Here is a 19,625-nt window from a genome sequence, read left to right as displayed (position 1 = left end):
TTTAATGCCTGCATTTGCTCTTTCATCTCCTCGTTTGCTTCCCTGATTGTTTTAATTATGTACATTCTGAACTCCCTTTCTGACATTTCTTCTGCTGTGCTGTCATTGAGTTTTATTGATATAGTATCTAGGTTTGTTTTAGAAATTTTCTTCACTTGTTTTCTCATAGTGGTCAGATGTCAGTGGCACTCTGTGATATTGCAGATTTCCTCTATTGGCGTATAGTGTCCCTGTAGATTTCCAGTGTATCACCTCCCAGCCTTCAGAAGCCTGAAGTCTTGGAGTAACTTGATAATGCAGTACTCCCGAAGAAAGATGTCCTTAGCCCGCTACTGGTTCCAGGGCTTGGAGCTGGCTCTGTGTGGAACGGCTCTCACTGGGGGGCCTGCTCCGAGAAGCTGGCCGTGTGGGAGGAGCCCACTGCTGGGCTGCCTGGAGAAGACTCTAGTTGCCCTGCCCTACTCTAATAAGCTGCCCGAATCTGGGCCTGCCGCCGGGGCCGAGCTTCACCGGGTGGGGGAGGCTCACCCCGTGGTTCTGTTTTAGTCTGAGTCTCTCAATGCCTCCCCTTCTTGAATCCTGGGTTCTGGAGCGACTGGAGATGCAGTCATCCTCTAGTCCGCCTTCTTGGATCACCCCGTGGAAAAAGCCTGCAGCCAGAGGGGGCTGGGCCTCCTGGAGAGGTCTGTGGCTGCCCTGCCCTGGTCCCAGAGGCTGCTTGCGGGTGGGAGGTCTCCGCTGGCTTGGGGACTTGTGGCTGGCTCTGTGTAGAAAGGGTGTCACTGGGCGGTCTGCTCCCAGAAGCTAGCATAGAAAGGCACTTCCTGCTGGAGGGAGCTGGGCTGCTTGGGGAAGTTCCTGGCTGCTCTGTCCTGGTCTCTGAAGCAACCTGTGGGCGGGCTGGAGCTCGCCATGTGATGGCTCTGGGACTTGGAGCTGGTTGTATGCAGAAAGGCTCTCACTGGGGGACCTGATCCAAGAAGCTGGAGAATCTGGCCCTGTGGGAGGAGCCCACCGCCGGAGTACCAGGGCTGCCTGGGGAAGACTCTAGCTGCCCTACCCTACTCTAATAAGCCGCCCCAATCCGGGCCTGCCACCCAGGCCGAGCTTCACCAGGTGGGGGAGACTCACCCCGTGGTTCTATTTTAGTCCGAGTCTCTCAAGCCTCCCCTTCTTGAATCCTGGGTTCTGGAGCGACCGGAGATGCAGTCACCCTCTAGTCCACCATCTTGGATCGCCCTGTTGAAAAAGCCTGCGGCCGGACCCTACGTTTTTTTTTAAGAAAATCTCAGATATATTATTTTATTATTAAGTATTTCAACATATACCTCTAAACTATAAGGACTTTTCTTCAAAAATTCAACCATAAATACATTATTATCCCTAAAAATTAAACTTCCCTGATTATCTCAAATATTTTCTTCATAGTATTGGACTTGATTTATATGTCACTTAGATCTTTATGAATCTTTTAAGTCTCCCTTTAATGTGTTTTAAATATTCCTTTTCAGTTTATTGAAGAAACAGTGTAGTTTGTTCTGTAGAGTTTCCCACAATATTGGTTTTTCTTCTGTGGTAATTATTTAATATGTTCCTCGTTTCCTTATACTTCTTGCAAATTAGAGTTGGTTGTTAGAGGTTTGCTCACATTCGGATTAAGATTTTTCTAGGCAAGAATATAGATGGTATTGTGTATTATCAGGTGGCACAAATGTTGATTGTCTTCCTGTGATAAAAGCAATCATATTTTCATTGCCTATATCTCTTAATTCAGTAGGCGTTTAAATTAATGTCCAAACTGGCTTAGAAAAATGAGGGCGTAAGAGAATGACTGTGGCTACCATTTAAGCAAGAAAACCAACCAACCATCCTACATTTTGATAGGTGTTTTGTTCTCAGCACTATTATTCTTTCTGCTATTTTATAACTTTGTTGACTTCTGCTAAAGGTCACGTCTTAGAAAGATGAAAATAATTTGATGGGTATACATTATGTTGCATTTTGTATGTATCTGTCTTAATATCTGAAAGTTAGTAGTACTGCAATATTTGCAATTGTTTGAACTTTCCAAGTGGGCACTAAAGATTCCATTTTCTTCTTCCTCCGCCTCTTTCTTCTTCCTTTTTCTTCTCCATCTCCTCCTCCCTTCCCCTTTTCCAACTTCCATTGTTCTTGTTAGAAGCTTGAAAAATAAAATATAAAAATCTGGCAGGTATATAGTGGGACTCTTCAATAAATTTGGGGAACTTAACTGGAGAAAAAGTTAACTTTGAAAAAATAAGAGAAATGGCCAGTGGTTTATACAGTGTATCAGCATAATTCCTAGCCACAAATCTTATATTTTCACTTGTTTTGGGAATCTTCTTAAAATACTTTGGTACTTTATATTACTTCCTTTTAAAAAATTATCTTACAAATGTAAAATACAGTTTTCCAGAAACTGCATGAGGTGTGGTGTATCATAGTTTGGGTGGTTATTGGAATGTGTCGTTGTGAATTCTTATGTTTTAAAATTTTCTTAGTTTATTATTTTTTTCATTAAGGGGTGTTTTTATTTCTAAAATAAGCTTTATTTTAGAACAGTTTCAGTTCTACTGAAAGTATATTAATATGGTACATTGGATACAATTAATGAACCCATTGTTAACTGTAATTCTACTTGATTCAGATTTTCTTACTTCTACCTAATCTTCTTTTTCTATGCCAGGGTCTGACCCAGTGTACATTACATTTAGTTGTCATGTTAATGGATCTTCTTGATTATGACAGTTTGTCAGATTTGTTTTTACTAAAGCTTGATAGTTTTTGTTTTGCTGTGGTACAGGGATTGAACCTAGGACCTTGCTCATGCTAGGCAAGGAAGGATTGTCCCACTGAACTACAGTCCCATCCCAGCCTTGACAGTTCTGAAGGGTACTTGTTAGGTGTTTTGCATAATGCTTGTCTTCTGGAATTTGTCTGATACTTTTCTCATGATCAGAACAGGTATAGGAATTTTAGATTTGAGAATTGCTCATGTAAACCTTAAGCAGCTAACATTTTAAGAAAGAATAATGGACAACTACTTTGTATGAAAAGTGGAAGAGAGAAATTAATGGGGCATGTGTAGAAGGCTTGAGGATAATCAGTAGAAGGAAGAAAGAACAGGGCCCTGGGGAATGAATGTTGACCAAGATGAACTTTGTACTTTGCATTAAGATGTGATCTATAACTTTAAGAAGTTGTTTGCCTTTTGTTTCTCTTTTCACTTTGACATTTTAAAGATATTTGTTAAATGCCTACTTATTTTGTTTTCATAAATTTTAATATTTTATCTGATTCATATCCTCTATAATCTTTTTTTATGCCAGTACTTATGTAGGTGAACCATGATTTTATGTATGTATATTTGGAGGTAAGAGTTGGGGAGTCTTTATAGCATTTTATATTTTTCTAGATGTATCTCTTTTGTATAGGTTTTCAAAATTATTTAAAATTTAATGCCCTGTCATTTTAAAATTCCATCATGTTTTCCTTAGGGATTTTCTGTTTTGTGAATGTGATACTTTTTTCCTTCACCAGATAGTGGAAGTAATGTAGGCATAGGAAATACAGGGTAAATATGAGAGATATGAAATATGTAGAATCTTTAGGAACCAGTTTTGGACTACTGTTTTGGAGATGGAGGAGAATATATGTGAGGAGAATAAAGGTAAAGAAATTCAGTGACTTCTGGATTTCTGTGTCTTGTGATTAAGTGGCAGATATCATTTGTTAAGAGAGAAAACAGAGCAGCTCAAGGGGAAAAGATGAATTCAGTTTTGGACATACTGAATTTGAGATAACTATCTCATTGGAGATGTACAATCTCTTGCAATTAATAAACTTTCCTCTTGTAGGGTAAAAACACACATAGACTGTACATAAATAAATAGTCAAGTTTATTTGTAAAAGCAGGTAGCCAGCTCATGGGAAATAGCTTTTCTGTTCTAGAAGAACTTGTGAGATGGCTGATGTTGTGGTGGTCTGCCACATTCACATTAAAATTCCTTATCAGTTTTTCTGTTTATTTTTTTAGCATCTTTTGATGAGCATTCCTAGATTGATTAATTCATTAGAGTTGTAAAGTGGTGATAATACTCTTCTTTATTTGCTGGAATTTTGAAAAACTATAACTTTCCTACAGCATCTATTTGATTACTCTGAGGTGCATCTCCTATATTTTTAATTATCTTTATTTATTACTCTCAGTAATCACTTGGTTTGCCAGCATTCTTCAAAAGCAAGTGATGATTTTTGAGTTATGAACTCAAAAATGAGTTATCACATTCAAATTTGATTAAGTCAGTTATATGGCTAAGCTTTTGGTGGTCATACTTCTTGAACTTTGTCCAGAAGGAGTTAATTAAGGTTGACTCCTGAGTGTTATCGATAGGACCTTAGTCATCTTTGACAACTTCCTCAGTATATTCAAATCAAATCAAAGTGGATCAAAGACTTAGGAATTAGAAACTTTGCAACTGCTAGACAAAAACAGGATCAACACTCCATACGGTGCAGGCACCAACTTTTTTAATAAGACCTCTCAAGTTCAAGAAATAAAAGCAAGAATTAATAAGTGGGATACCATCAAATTAAAAGCTTATGTCCAGCAAAGGAAACAAGTGCATGAAAAGAGAGCTAAAGCATGGGAGAAAATCCAACAGCTACTCATCTGACAGGGGATTGATATCCAGAATATATAAAGAACTCAAAAAAACTTAACACCAAAAACAAAACAAAACAAAACAAAACAAAAACCAAACCCACAAAAAAACCAATCAGTAAGTGGGCAAAAGAACTAAACAGACTTTTTTCAAAAGAAGAAACACAAATTGCCAACAAATACATAAAAATGTTCATCAATCACGTAAATGCAATCAAAACTACACTTAAATTTCCTCTCCCATGAGTCAGAATGACAATTATCAAGAATTTAAATAATAATAGGTGTTGAGAGGATGTGGGCAAAAAGGTATACTCATATGTTATTGGTGAGATTGAAAATTAGTACAACACTCTAGAAAGCAGTATAGAGATTCCTCAAAAAACTAGGATTGGAACCTCCATATGACCCACCTATCTGATTCCTTGGTATTTATCCAAAAGAATCAAAATCCACATACTATAGCAATACAGCCACATCATGTTTATAGTTGCCCAGTTCACAGTAGACAAATTATTGAACCAGCCCAGACGCCTGTCAATAGATGAATGGATTAAGAAAATGCAGTATATACACACAATGGAGTTTTACTCATTCGTATAGAAGGATGGAATTATGTCATTTCCTGAGAAAGGGATGGAAATAGAGAACATTATACTGAATTAAGCCAGACTCAAAATCAAGGGTTGAATGTTTCCTCTAATATGTGGAAGCTAGAGTAGAGTAAAGGAAAAAGGTGTGTGTGGGTTGATATCATAAAGATATAGGATTATCAGTGATGTAGAAGAATGAGAATGAGGGAGGAGGGACAAGAAAGGGAAGGAAATGCAGGATGAATTTGATGAAGTCAGCAAAATCATATGATGTGCATATATGGATATACCACAGGGAATTCCACTCCTAGGTATAAGTAGAAAGTGCCTCTCAAAAATAAATGAGCAAAAGGAAGATCAGTAGAATAGAGAGATGAGAATATGGGGAGGGAGAAGAGGAGAGAAAGCTAAGGGAAACGGAGACTGAAATGGAGTAAATTGAAGTCTATGCACGTGTGATTTTGTCAAAATGAATCCAGCTACTATGTATAACCGTAGTGCTCAAAAAATAGTATTTTCAAGGCTCATTTTAGACATTTTTCTGTTTTAGATTAGTAGTTAGCCATTTTTTGAGCACCTTTGATTTCTTTCAGTCAGAAATGCTTTTTAGAGAATGCAGTCTAGGTTGTAAGATTGCTTACTTCTACTGTCTTGGTCATTGTTTTAGGCCTTTGGAATAGATAAGCTAGAAAAATGTGTGTGTGCACATATGAAAATACATAGAGTTCTTCCTTAAATTACCATTCAAATTTGGGGTCATATTGCTTTCAGCAGTTTCATATATATACATAAATTTTTTTCTTTTTTTTAATTCTCAAAATTTCTGTTTCCAAAGATGTGGACATACTTATATAGTATGTAAGGGAGGTCCACATTTCTCAGTATGCCATATTTAATTTATGAGAAACTTGTTGCATGTAATGATGTATTGAGAAATTTTGAGATGAAGAGGGAGATTAATGGCACTCATACTAAGTAGTTTTGATCACCTTAGTAGAGTATAGAAGGCTAGTTCATTTGCTGAGATAGAGTTGAAGATAAGAGAAGCAGAAAGACAGATGCTGTGGTGACTCTACTGGGAAACTTTCATCAGAGAATATAATTGTTAAGTGGCACCATTTGACTCAACTAAGATTAGAATGCATGTGTTCATTCAAAAAGAACAGTTCCTATAGAGATCATTGAAATGACTGAGTTTGGACTAGGTATATGAGAAGAGTGAATTTAGCACTAGGACATTGGGAGGCTAAGATGGAAGTAACAGACAAAAGTACAAGCTGAAGTCAACGAGTAGGTTAAGTAGGAATTAGAGATTAGGAGAATTAACAGCAAAGTGCCTATATAGTTAGGTTGTGGCTAGGATTTTACAATATTTCATGGTATTCTCCAATATCTGTTGCTCTGCTACTCTAGATGTTGTCAAGTCTTGGTTTTATTTGGATCAAAACTTTTTAACATAGGAAATAAGTTTATTATTGATCATCTCAATTCAGAGATATTCATTCTTCCTCAGGACTGGTCCCTCATACTTTTTTTTTTTTTTTTTTTGGAGATATGAAATACACCTCAAAATTGTGTGCATTTAAGTAGTATAGTAAACGATATACGGATTTCCAACAATGAACGATGACTCCAGACCTTGCCAGTAAAACAAAGGAAGCGTTTCCAGTGATGAGGGTTGTGGGGGAGAGGAACCCATAGATAAAAATCTAGCAGAATACATGCTGCAAGATGAGATCAGAAAACTTTAACCCACCCTACTCTGAGTATGTTTCATCATGGCACAAAGCACGGACTTTGAAAGGGGCTCAGAGACATGATTGTGAGAATAAAAGGAATTGATTAAATACTTCACGCTTTCTCCAGCAACTATTATAATCCTTAATAATTTTCTGCACCATTTCTCTTCTGGATTTTGCTTTTTGCCCCTAGATTTCTAGAGTCTATGCTTTCTGTATTTGGGTTACTGTATTTGTGTGAAGAGAAAAGGAAGTTATTTTTTCACACTTACTGTGTGCCATGACCTGGCTTAGTGTCTCACACATTTTGTCATTTAGTCTTCACTATAATACTGTAAGATAGATAGTCTCTGTTTTCTAAAGAAATGAATAAACTGAGACTCTGAAAGGATAATTTGATCAAGTTCTGTTAAAGAGTGGACAGTGGTAAGATTTAAATAGATACTCTTGTTTCTGTTATTGCCATGAGAAAAGACTAATATTTTTGTCACAAACTGATTTATATTATGCCTAGTCTTTTATGTACCTTTTAAAGTTTTGATATTCATTATCTAATACAATGTATACTTTGAAAATATGTGATACATGATCTATTTTATTTAATCCAAAGCTGTTCTTCTGTAACTAATTTTGATATTTCTGTTAGGGGATGAATATTTTGAGATTTAGGCACTATGTAGTTGCCAAGGCATGAAGACCTAAACTACATTGTTATGTGTGGTAGATTTATGGGTTTAGTCAGCTTTTTTTCTGCTGTGACCAAAAGACCTGATAACAGTTTTAGAGGAGGAAAAGTTTATTTGGGGTTCACAGCTTCAGGGGTTTCAGTCCATAGACAGCCAGCTCCATTGTGCTAGGCCCAAGTTGAGGGCAGAAGAGCATGGTAGAGGAAGGCAGCTCAGGACATAGCACCAGGAAGCAGAGAGAGACTTCCCCTCACTCTAAGTACAAAATGTATGATCCAAAGGCAGGCCCCAGTGACCCACCTCCTCCAGCTATACCCTACCTGCCTATAGCTATGACCCAGTTAATCTCTATCAAGGGATTAATGTATTGATTAAGTTTAAACATAGCCCAGTCATTTCACCTCTAAACTTTATTGTGTTGTCTCACACATGAACTTTTTGGAGGACACTTAATATCTAAACCATAAAGTGAGTCATTGAGGCTAATATTTCCTTAATATTATTAGCAAGCAGTCTTGCCTGTGACTTGTTAGAATTCAGCATGGCATACTAATCAGTGATTTATTAGAATACCATGCTACAAAAAGAAGGTATTTGTTAGGCAGTTCTTAGACCTTAATTCAGAAAGTAGTCCTCACTCATTTTAGAATATAAGTTCATGTATCTGTGTAAAGAAAGCAAAGAATCAATGAAAACAAAATTCCAAGAAAGAGAAATTCTTTAGACTGAAAATCAAATTGATTTCAACATGTCATAAGATTAAGCATTATACACAAAAATGTTCATGTACCTGAACGTCTCATATAGCTAGTCTTCAGATCTTAGCTGGTATGACTGTGATGTGATAATATGGTTTTTGTTGTGCTATTATTTTATAACCTTCTCAGGCAACTACAGAAGATTGGCTCATATTTGGAGGAAAATGTTTTAGAGGAGGAAAAGTTTATTTGACCTTTGGGCATGAAATCAAAGGTCAGAGTGATAGGTTTAATTCTTTAGTCAACTGTTAACTTTTTTCTTTTTTTCATAGCCACAGATGTTTCTAGCAGTCTTAGTACACGAGTGCCCATAGTTACAGTGAAATAATATTGATTGAGTGTGGGAAGCCGTCCTTATTTAGCAGAATTAAATTAGGTTGAGCCATGTGACACAGAGGTCTGGCTTCTAAGAACTGCCAGGAAGTATGTGGCATTGTGTGGAAGTGGTTCCCTGTCTCCTTCTGGAATTTTCCCTCAAGAGGATGGCTCCCCCGACTCCACCCTATCCTGTCCATCACAGAAGAAGCTCCTCCTGGATTTTGCCCCCTTTTACCTACATCTACATATTATAAAGAAAGGAGAGTTGGGCAACTTGGTTGTTGTAAAGAGGCCAGAGTTGTTATGGCCAGACCATCACACCCCCTCTCATAAAAAGAGTATTGGCTCTTCTGTTTATTGAGTAGATAAGTTTTTTGGGTAATAGAGAAAAAACACCAACGTCCTCCTGTGGCAGTTAACCCTTTCCTCCTCCACATGGGATGTGGCAGAGAGGACCCCGACAATTGAGCTTGAGCTTCTTTTGTGTATGAAGGCCTTGATGAAGATGGCAAGAGACCACCAGAGGAAATATAACTCATACCTCCACAACTAATGGTGAATCAGTAACATTCTTATTTTATGAATGACTGTATTATTTTTTTAAAGATGGAAGAATTACAAGCAATGGAATTTGGGCATATGATGACCAAAGACTAATAGTGGAAGAAAATATGAATATGCTATGGATTACAACTAGATTCTTAGGATTGAGGCAACTTTCTATTTTGAATCGTTATAAGTAACAAAATTTTGGGACTGTAATGGACCTCATGAGCAAATTAAAAAACTAAATTCAGTATGTATGCAAGGGGACTTGGTAAATAGTGATAGACTAATAACTCAGATTCCATTGTTTTAATCCATAATTCTATATATATCAGTCATGTGATAGGTATGTAAAGATGCAGTATGTTAAGTCTGTGAAGATACAAAGATGAGCAAGACTTGTTTTTTAAAGAACTTAAATGATTAATAAGCAGAGGAACTCAATAAACTATACATAAGAAATTTTTCACTTGGTATCAGGATTACTAAGCCTTTTTATCCCCACCGTTGTATTTATTCATTTAACATTTGTTGAGAGTGTCTGTAATGTGCCAGTTTCTCTTCTGGCTTTAAGGGTTCATCAGTGAACAAAACTGACAAAATTCTCACTCTAGTGGAATTAACATTTGAATGGATAAAAACAAAAACACATATATGTACTGTTAGGTGATTGTTGATGTGATGAAAAAATGAAGCAGGGTAGGAAGGATAAAGAGTAATAATAAGGGATAGTGTTATTTTCTGAGAATATAAAAGTCGACTGGTTCTCTGTAGCTTTAGAGCCTCTGAGTCCTACAGAATGTTTTCTAAGCAGAGATAAAAGCAAAGTGTAGAGCTCTTATGCCTGTCTGTTGGAGACTGTGATAGTTAGGCTGTATGTGTTGGCTTGGGGCAAAGGTGAGTGAAGGGCCTTTCCAGTCAGGAAGATGGAGGTGCATAGTTAGTGTTGTTAGGAATACTTGCAGCTCTCTCTTCTCAGTCCTTCCTGCTAATAGAAGGATGTGTTGAAAACACAGGTGGAATGTTTTTCATGGCTAGAGTAGGAGGTCAGGAAAACTCTTACAAAGGATGTGATGCTTTTTATTTGAGATGGGAAGAAAGAGTTCACCAGGAGGATAGTTGGGAAGTCCCTGAGAGGCTGTAGCTCAGTAGAGGTTGAAGTGGGAAACCAATTAACGTAGTTAGTGGTGAATTGAGCACTTCAAAAAATCTGTTCAATAGAATCATCTGGGAAAAGCACGTTGAATAGGGAAGAGAGTCTAGGGTACAGCTTGGGGAATAACTGTCTAAAGGTGATATTAGGTGAATGGATCCAAGCAGAGAGAGGGAGAAAGGAGAGAAAATATCTTGGAAAGAAGGAAAGGGCAGAAATTTGAGAAAATAAATGGTCAGCAGTGGCAAAGAGAATGATGAGTTAGACTGAGCTGGGGAAAGGTAAGGTTGTGTTAGACCTGAGTTGTCCAAAAGGTAGCCACTTACCATATGTGACTAAATTAAATGACATTAAATTTAAAATTCAGTTCCTTAGTCTTGCCAACACATTTTAAGAATTCAGTAACACATGTTGTTAGTAGCTAGATGGCTAGTAGTGATCTGGACATTGCAGATATATAATAGTCCATAGTTGCAGAAAGTTCTGTTTATTTATGTTATATATTTATGATAGCAATAGAGAAAATAGTATGGGGTAACTAATTATTCATTATCAGAGAACTCATTTTAAGAAGTTGGATCCCAGCAGCTCAGGAGGCTGAGGCAGGCGGATCGCGAGTTCAAAGCCAGCCTTAGCAATTTAGGCCCTAAGTAACTCAGCAAGACCCTGTGTCTCTAAATAAAATGTAAAAAAGGGCTGGGGATGTGACTCATTGGTTAAGCACCCCTGGGTTCAGTTCCTGGTACAAATAGACAAACAAACAAAACAAAACAAAAAAACCCAGAAATTGGAGTTAGGGAAAAGAAAATTTCAGCTTGTCAATTGGCATTTTGAGTTGAGCCATTGTAGTTAGGGGACTTTACTGAAGGGAGAAGCCTAAAGAAAGTAGGGAGAAAATTGCAGGTCACCATCTATAATTAGTTTTATCAGGGAATTTAGTTAAGTGGAATTTCAGTTATTTGAAGTTGCCAGACTCTTAAAAGTCAAAACATTTCTGTGAAGTTAATAATTTGATTAAATTGTGTAGTATTTTAATTATATGCATTTGGGCTTAGTTTTTAAAGACCAAGATATCAAATGATTTTGAGTGGAGAAGCAACATGGTCAAAGTGACCATTTAGTAAATTAGGTTGGTAAATTAATCATTCTCTTCTGGAGCCTTTCTTCATCTTTTTCGTGTGTGTGTGTGTGTGTTTTAATCTGTAAGTATACCCATGCAAAAATTGTCTCACAGCAATTCCAGAGAGTTGTGAGGTTTAATAATTTATGTATTCACAAAGGACAAAAATAAACATCACAGAAGTTAAGTAACTTGCTGTTGATGAGTATGAGAATATTGAGTAGACTAGAAATAACTTATATCAGTGTCAAATAAATTATACATTATCTTCAGTGGTGATCTTGGTAGTAGAAACCATGTCCGTGTTAGTTTTTGAATCCTAGTACCTAACACAGTAAATGAATGAATGGGGTAAAATTGAAATATGCAATGATACACCTACTGAAAGGAAGAAGCAAAAGTTGAGAAACAAGTTGGCCTCAGTCTCACCTAGCTGGTAGTCATGGGAAATGAAAGGACTGGTCTGAGACAGATGTTATGGAAATAAAAATGATCTGAACTTAATGAATTGGTTAGATGTTGGGAGAAAAAGAGTTATCTGAAAAAAGGTAGTAAGTGAACCTTGATTGTGAATGGAACCTGCAGGGAAAAAAGCAGGTAGAGTAGAAAGAGTGGTTAAGGCTGAGCACTGTCTATGGACATTCACATACTAAATGAGAGGGCAAAGGAGGCAGGAAAATAGAAGAGACCAGAATAGTAGATTATTTTAGAAACCAAGGAGGAGAGGGCTTACATGGCAATTAAATGGAATTGTTGGAATTAAATGCTTTCAGGGAGAATGAAAACTGTGAAAACCCTCCCAGAATATTCTAGAGAGGACTTCACAGATTGGCAGATTGACTACAAATTCCTGAGGCCTTAGAAGGAAGAAAAAAACTTTCAAGGATTCAGTTTCCAGTGTAAAAGTACTTTTGCAAACCTCTCCTGTTTTCAAATGCCACCTCTTAAAATATTATTTCACTACTGAGTTCATTTGATAGACTGTGGGTGCTATTTAGATCCAGATTCAGGTATATGAGATTAGATCACTCCTGAGAAAATTTGTTTTTTTTTTAGATCTTGCCATATTCAGAAGTTGCTGAAGTTCAAGAGACAGTGAGTAATATATGATGCTGTGCTTAAAATTTGAAGTTTTGTATTTTTCTAGGATTTCAGGTTAGAAGTGGATATTTTCCACTATACTTAATCACAGATGATTATGTTGTCCTGATAAATAGCAAATAGATGGAAAAGATCAGTTTTAAAGATTATATTTTTACTTTTCCAAAATGTAAATAGGTTTATTCTTTTTTGATTATAAAACAGTGCATACTAGTATGCCATATTTAAACAATATAAAAAGGTACATTAAGTAAAACCCTACCTACTGAATGTAGCCACTGTTAATATATTGGTGGTATCTTTCATGAGTTTGTGTGTGTCTTATACATGAGATTTTATAAAAGTGGGATCATCTCATACAACAGTTTTTATAGCTTCTAAAAACTAATACACAGTGGATATTTTTTAGTCACTAAAAATAATGTTAATGACTACATAGTATTTCATTGTGTGAATGTATTATTATTTAATACCTGTTTAAAATAGATTACTATTTTGGATCACTATAAATAGTGTTATGATCAACATGCCTTCCAACATATCTTTTTGAGCATTTTGGATGATGACCTTTGTGATCCTGGAAGTAGAACTGCTTCATCAAAAGTGTGGATTAGGTTATTTTTAAATCACTGCCTAGCAGGCCAGATCATATTTTCTTCTCAATAGTGACAAGCTCTAGTTCTCAGAAAAATATTCCTTTAAAATCTCTCCTATAAAAATGAGGGATAAAATGTGCACTTGAGTATTTTGCAGATGATTACAAGAATACAAAAAATTCGAGCTAAGTATAGAATGATGACTCCTGTTCTAAGAACAAGCAGATCTGAGCTGCATTATATATCCTTCACTGAATTTTCTTATTTTAAGACCCAAAGATAACACTAAATAGAGCACCCTTGATATGTTCTGTATTATCGTTCCACATTGTGGTTTTTGGGAGCCAGCTGTAGGCAGGTTTGCTACCAAGTGAATAACTTTATCAACTGTATTGGGGAAAGAGATGCCACCAGTTACATCAATGCTTGATTAGCTTTGTGTTGTCCCTTAAGCACATCAAATGATTTAAGGCATTAAGTATATTAAGAGAGAAGTTTGTGCTAAAGGAAATGGAATAAAAGCTATAGATCTCATGGGATTATTTCTGTATTATAGGATGACCATCTGTCTTGTTTTGATTGAGATCGAAGTACTCTTCAGGATGAAGTTCTCCTTCTTTGCATTTTTAAAATAATGCATGTTTTATGCTAAATATGGATAAGATTGGCATATATTTAGATGTGCAATAAAATAAGATCACTTTTTTCCACAATGCTTTTTTTCTTGTATTTTATAACCTAGCCAATAAAGATTTAGATAATAGCTATAAATATTTTATGCTTTTAATTAAAGTACTTTGGTGCAGTATGTTGACTAATAGTAAGCAAAAGTTCTAGGCATGTATAATTGTACTATTTTCAGCATGCACTTTTGCAAAACTAGAAAATTTATATAAAAATTATTTAAGATGACTGGCTGGACATTATCTATAGAATAATGATCAACCTGATAAGTTACTCAAACAGAAAAATTTTATCCTATGTTAATGTTCTTTTTCCTGAACAAACTGAGGGGAAATTTCATGATTCTGTATGGTGCTGTGAATAATTTGGAACTTTAGCAAGATCTAAAAAGAGTGTTTAGCTTTTTATTAAAAAAAAAAAAATCTTACAGCTGGGTGCGATGGCACATGCCTGTAATTCAAGCAGCTCCAGAGGCTGAGGCAGGAGGATTTTGACTTCAAAGCCAGCCTCAGCAAAAGTGAGGCACCAAGCACCTAGTGCGACCTTGACTCTAAAAGAAATAAAATACAAAATAGGGCTGTGAATGTGGCTCAGAGCTCAAATGCCCCTGAGTTCAATCCCCGGTACCGCCCCCCCCCCCCCAAATCCTATGAAAACATCCTATGTGTAGAATGTTTTTACATCAGTAATTTCATATTTTCTTTATTCCTGTGTTACACAAAATGATCCTGTAAATGATATTGCACAGAGTAGACTCACATCCTGAAAACAGTAAAAATAAGAAGTAATGTACAGTTTACCCATGTGCAAAAGACGTCTGTGATGTAAATTACTTGGCAAAAATGATGTATAATTCTCACTTATGTCCTGTTTCTTACTAACATCACTTTATGAACAACACTGGAAGGATGATTGACTTGGATCCAGTTTAGTACCTCTATATCGATATCCTTCTGGGAAGGGTTTCTGAATCCTTTCTTTGATGATGATGATGTTTCAGTTTTGCTTTTGGAACATTTCAGCTTGATTCTTAGTTTTCTTGTTTACTATAGCATGATTTTCTGATGTCTGTTCTTTTATCCTGTGCTATTTTTTAATCTCCAGTGATTAAGGCATTCCGGTTGTATAACCTAACTTTTACGTGTACCGTATTTCATCTTTTTTTTTTTTTTTAAATCAGCCTGAATCTTTCTCAGTACAAGCCTGTCTGCCCAACTGTTTATTTGACATTTCCATCTTGATGTCTCACAGATATTTCAAACTGAGCTGCCGATATTTCTCCCTGTAACCTAGCTGCCTTCACTGTCTTTTCCATCTCAGGTAATGGCATTTCCATCCATTGCTCAGTTCCCAACATGTGGCATCTTCTGTATTCTTCATTTTCTCTTAACTCACACATGGTCTATTTGGAAATCCTGCTGCTCCACCTTTGAAATACATTGGGAACTCAACAACGTCTCATTTTCACTGCTGCTATCTTGTTCCAGATCTCCTTTTTCTCTCCCCTAGTTTATTGTAATAACCTCCTAACCTTGTTTCTGTAGTCTGTTCTTAACATAGAATAATACTGTTGAAACATAATCATGCTGTATCAATTCTTTTCTCAAAACCATCCAGTGGTCTTCCATATTATTCAAAATAAGACCAAAGTCCTAACAAGGGCCTATAGAGTCCTATATAGTTTGCTTCTTTGACTTCATTTCCTAATACTCTTTTATTTTTTCATTGCATTCCATCCTCACTGGCTTTCTTAATCTTCCCTCAGTCCACCAGACTTTCATCCCATTTCTCTATATTTGCTTTTCCCTCTGCCTGGAATACTTTTCCTTCATATTTCTTTTGGGCAAGTTTCTTCTTTTAATCAAGTTCACTCTATAGTGGAGCATTCTTAAGCTTGCCCTATCTAAAAATTTAACTACTTTTCCCTAACTTTTTATGTGCCCCATTTCTCTCTTTATTTTTTCTCTTTAGTTTTTATAGAATATAACATACTATGAATTTTTACTTGCTTATTGTGTTTTAGTTCATCTTCCCCACTAAAACGTAAGTACCACGAGGCCAAGACTTTTGTCTATTCTCCTAACTCCTGTGTTCTTCAGTGCCTAGAATGATATGAATTCATAGTAGTTACTTGGTAAATATTTGTTGGGTCGTTGTACGATTAGAATAGACTGTTTATTTCAATCATTCTTCAGTACCAAAACTGAAAATATTGGAAGTAATCTAGTAAAGTCAGATGTATATGACACAGACATGTTTGAAGGTGTAATGTTGAGAATTAAGTCTTATTAGAGGTTTTTGGAACCAATACTGAGAAGTCGTTAGCAGGTGTTTTCTGGAAGTAAACAGGTAAGGAATATAGGTATACAGAAGTTGACATAGTGCTATTAACTAAATTTGAGAATGTAACAGAATTGTACAACAAAAATGAGCTTATTAATCTTTTACCCCAAATAGAGGATCAGCTGTAGAGCTTTCAAGCATGACTGATTTTGTGAGATTAAATATTCCCAACTATGTGGATATATGACTAGAAGCACTGGTTTTCTTCCTGGTGTAAGTCTAGGAATTTATTCATGTCAATACATGAAGATGTTTTTAGAAGGCATCTGTGAAGCCTTACTAAGTTTGCCACAGTTGTTTCTGTCAAATTTCTAACTTCTTTCAGTTTTCCAGTGTTATATTAATTATTTATTGGTGTAAAACAAATGATTCCAAAATTAAGTGGTGTAAAACAACATGCATTTATTATCTCAAATTCTGTGGGTCAGAAATCCAACAGCAGTTTATTAGCTAGATGTCTCTGACTTAGTCTATCATGTGGTTGCAGTTAAGGTATGGGGAGGAGATACTACTGAAATTTCTGTTGAAAACCCAGTAGGCTGGGGCACCTTGGTTCACCCCTGTAATCCCAGCCGCTGGGGAGGCTGAGGCAGGAGGATGGTGAGTTCAGAGCTAGCCTCAGCAACTAGCAGGGCCCTGAGCAACTTGGTAAGACCCTATCTCTAAATAAAATAAAAAAAGGGCCAGGGATGTGGCTCCATGGTTAAATGCCCCTGAGTTCAATCCCCAGTACCAAAACAAAGCAAACAAAAACCCCCAAAACGCTCTAGGATGGTGGGAGGTGGAAGCAGGCAGGAGGTTCTCTTCCAAGTTCATTTAGTGGTTTGTTGGCAGGCCTCAGATCTTTGCCTAGTAGTTCTCTTAAAAGATTACCTCAAGAAGTGGTGGCTGGCCTTTCCCAGAATGATTTATCTATAAGAGAACAAAGATGGTGAACAAGAAGGAAATCAAAGTCATTTTACCAGTCTAATCTTAGAAGAGCTTTTCCATCACTTCTGCCATATTCTCTTGCATTAGAAATGATTTAAGTAGGTGTAGCACACACTCTATAGAGGGGATTATATACCAAGATATAAGGATTGCTGGGGGCTGTTTCAGTGATTGCCTGCACAAGTACTTTAATCTCTTTCCCCAAGCTTGCTAGTTGTGATAACATAGCCATCAGAAGGACTTGAACGTAATTAGTTCATTGTCAACAAAACTGTATTCTTTCAGTTTATCTGTGAAATAAATCACAGAAGAATAAGTTTAAATGGGCAGCTACAGAAAAACAAATAGAACAAATGCCTTTAAGGCATTAGAACACAGTTTCAAGCATTGTGCCATCACTTTAAGGAAGTAATAAGATTTTCTCCAAGGAGATGACATAAGCCCAAAGCAAAGAGCTACCTTCTTTTGTCACAGCCACTTAGGCTTCTCTTACTGTCTTTAAATCAGACCAAAAAACAATGTCATTAGCGGGAATTTTTCGTTTTTGTTGTCACTTTAGTTTTAATATGTTACTATATTTGATATCTGAAGTGAGGGAGAACTTAAAACTCTTCCTACCAACGCTGACCAAAACACTTGTCCATAGGCATTATTTGGAGTAATGTTGCATGTTAAAGTACTAGACAGGTTAGCAGTCGTTTTCCTGTTTCCTTTAGTTGTTAGTAAATTCATTCAAGGATGGAGGCTTCTGACTTCCTAAAAGATGAGATAATATGCTTGATATTTAGTGGGTTCTAATATTTTGTTTGATTCAATAAAATTTATCTTTCTAATGAATATTTCTCTTTGGGTTGTTTTTCACCTTTAGAAAACGTTTGTTCCGGTTTGTTAATTTCTTTGCAGAAGCTCTTTTCCCAATGCTTGGCATATAAGTAATCAGTAAATGCTCCTTTCTTTTTTTTGCAGAAGAAACAGACTAAATCTCTATGTAGTGTTCAGTGCTTTGATGACATGCAGAACTAATATTTAATAGTGCATGAGTGTTATATTTTTGAACCACCTTTTATTTTAGGAAATAATAACTTTTGGCTCTCTATTATATTTCTAAGTAGTAATTTTTACTACATCTAATCCTTATCTTGCATTGTAATTAATTTTCAAAATAAAATACTTGGTGATTCATTTTTCTCTTCTACCTTTATTTTCCAGAATTAAAATAAATATTTGGTAATGCCAAAGCCAAATTTTTTTTGGTATGGAAAGGAAATTCCTTGTAAATTTTAATTATTAGGTTTGATGTGCATGTGCTTTCTACTTATAAACTAATGCTATTTTCCTTGTCCTTTTGTTTCACTGCTGCTTCCATCCTGATGCATTTTGCTTCTTCCTGGTTTGGACTGTGTTTGTTTGCTGCTCAATTACTCTGCATTAAAAGCTTCTTGGTGATAGCAAAGATATCCTTGGGCCATCAAGTAAGTAGCTGAAGTTTGAATATCATGTTTGGGGACGTAGTATTTTGATGTGTACTTATTAAAGGCAAATGGCATTTCAATTTTGGCTTATTCAATCTTCAACTTTTCTTTCTAGGCATTGAAATACAAAATAAAGAATAGATAGGATTATATTCAATTAACCTCAACAATTTTTTTTTTTTTTTTTTTCGGTACTGGGGATTGAACCCAGGAGCACTTTACCACTGAGATCCATAGCCAGATCCAGATCTTTTTACTTTTTATTTGAGACAGGGTCTTGCTAAGTTGCTGAGGGACTTGCATAGGTTCTCAGACTTGCTTCAAATGTGTGATCCTCCTGGCTCAGACTCCTCAGTCACTGAGATTACAGGTGTGCACCACTGTGCCTAGATTTACCTCCACAAATTTTATTGAGAGTTTTGGGGTATATACAATGAACAAAACATGGTGCCTGCCTTTAAAGATTTTTATAGTCTAACTGGAGAATGACAGGGACAATTTTTATATTAAAAATCATAGAATTACTGAGGCACAAGGAGCTTTATATATAATATAAAAAACATTAATTTTATAGATGAAGAGCCTGAAACTTAGAGTTTAAATATCCAAGAAACTCGTTGGGTGTGGTGGTGCACATTTGTAATTCCAGCTACTCAAGAGACTGAGGCAAACTGGGCACGGTGGCACATGTAATCCCAGTGACTCTGGAGGTTGAGGCAGGAGGATTGTGAGTTCAAAACCAGCCTCAGCAAAAGCGAGGCACTAAGCAACTCAATGAAACCCTGGCTCTAAATAAAATAAAATAAAATAAAATCTATCTATCTATCTATCTATCTATCTATCTATCTATCTATCTATCTATCTATCTATCTATCTATCTATCTAAATGACTAGGGATGTGA

General features: G+C 36.2%; 1 protein-coding gene across 12 annotated transcripts in view; it reads left to right on the top strand.

Annotated features, from left to right (window-relative positions):
* OSBPL8 (oxysterol binding protein like 8) overlaps nt 1-19,625 on the top strand; it is a 182,245-nt gene that overhangs the window by 58,190 nt on the left and 104,430 nt on the right. For 4 of the 12 annotated variants that reach the window (XM_079142530.1, XM_079142523.1, XM_079142528.1 and 1 more), the window contains 2 exons: nt 12,654-12,692; nt 18,687-18,723. The exons of 2 other annotated variants lie outside the window; for them this stretch is intronic. In XM_079142530.1, the coding sequence (XP_078998656.1) occupies nt 12,654-12,692; nt 18,687-18,723 (76 nt within the window). The remainder of the gene's footprint in view (nt 1-12,653; nt 12,693-18,686; nt 18,724-19,625) is intronic. 6 more of the 12 variants (XM_079142534.1, XM_079142531.1, XM_079142532.1 and 3 more) reach the window with 2 other exon arrangements.

The sequence above is a fragment of the Sciurus vulgaris genome, assembly GCF_902686455.1.
Source record: "Sciurus vulgaris genome assembly, chromosome: 5".
Taxonomy (NCBI): domain Eukaryota; kingdom Metazoa; phylum Chordata; class Mammalia; order Rodentia; family Sciuridae; genus Sciurus; species Sciurus vulgaris.
The sequence above is the reverse complement of the archived record's forward strand: the minus strand, read 5'-3'. Positions and strand labels throughout refer to the sequence as shown.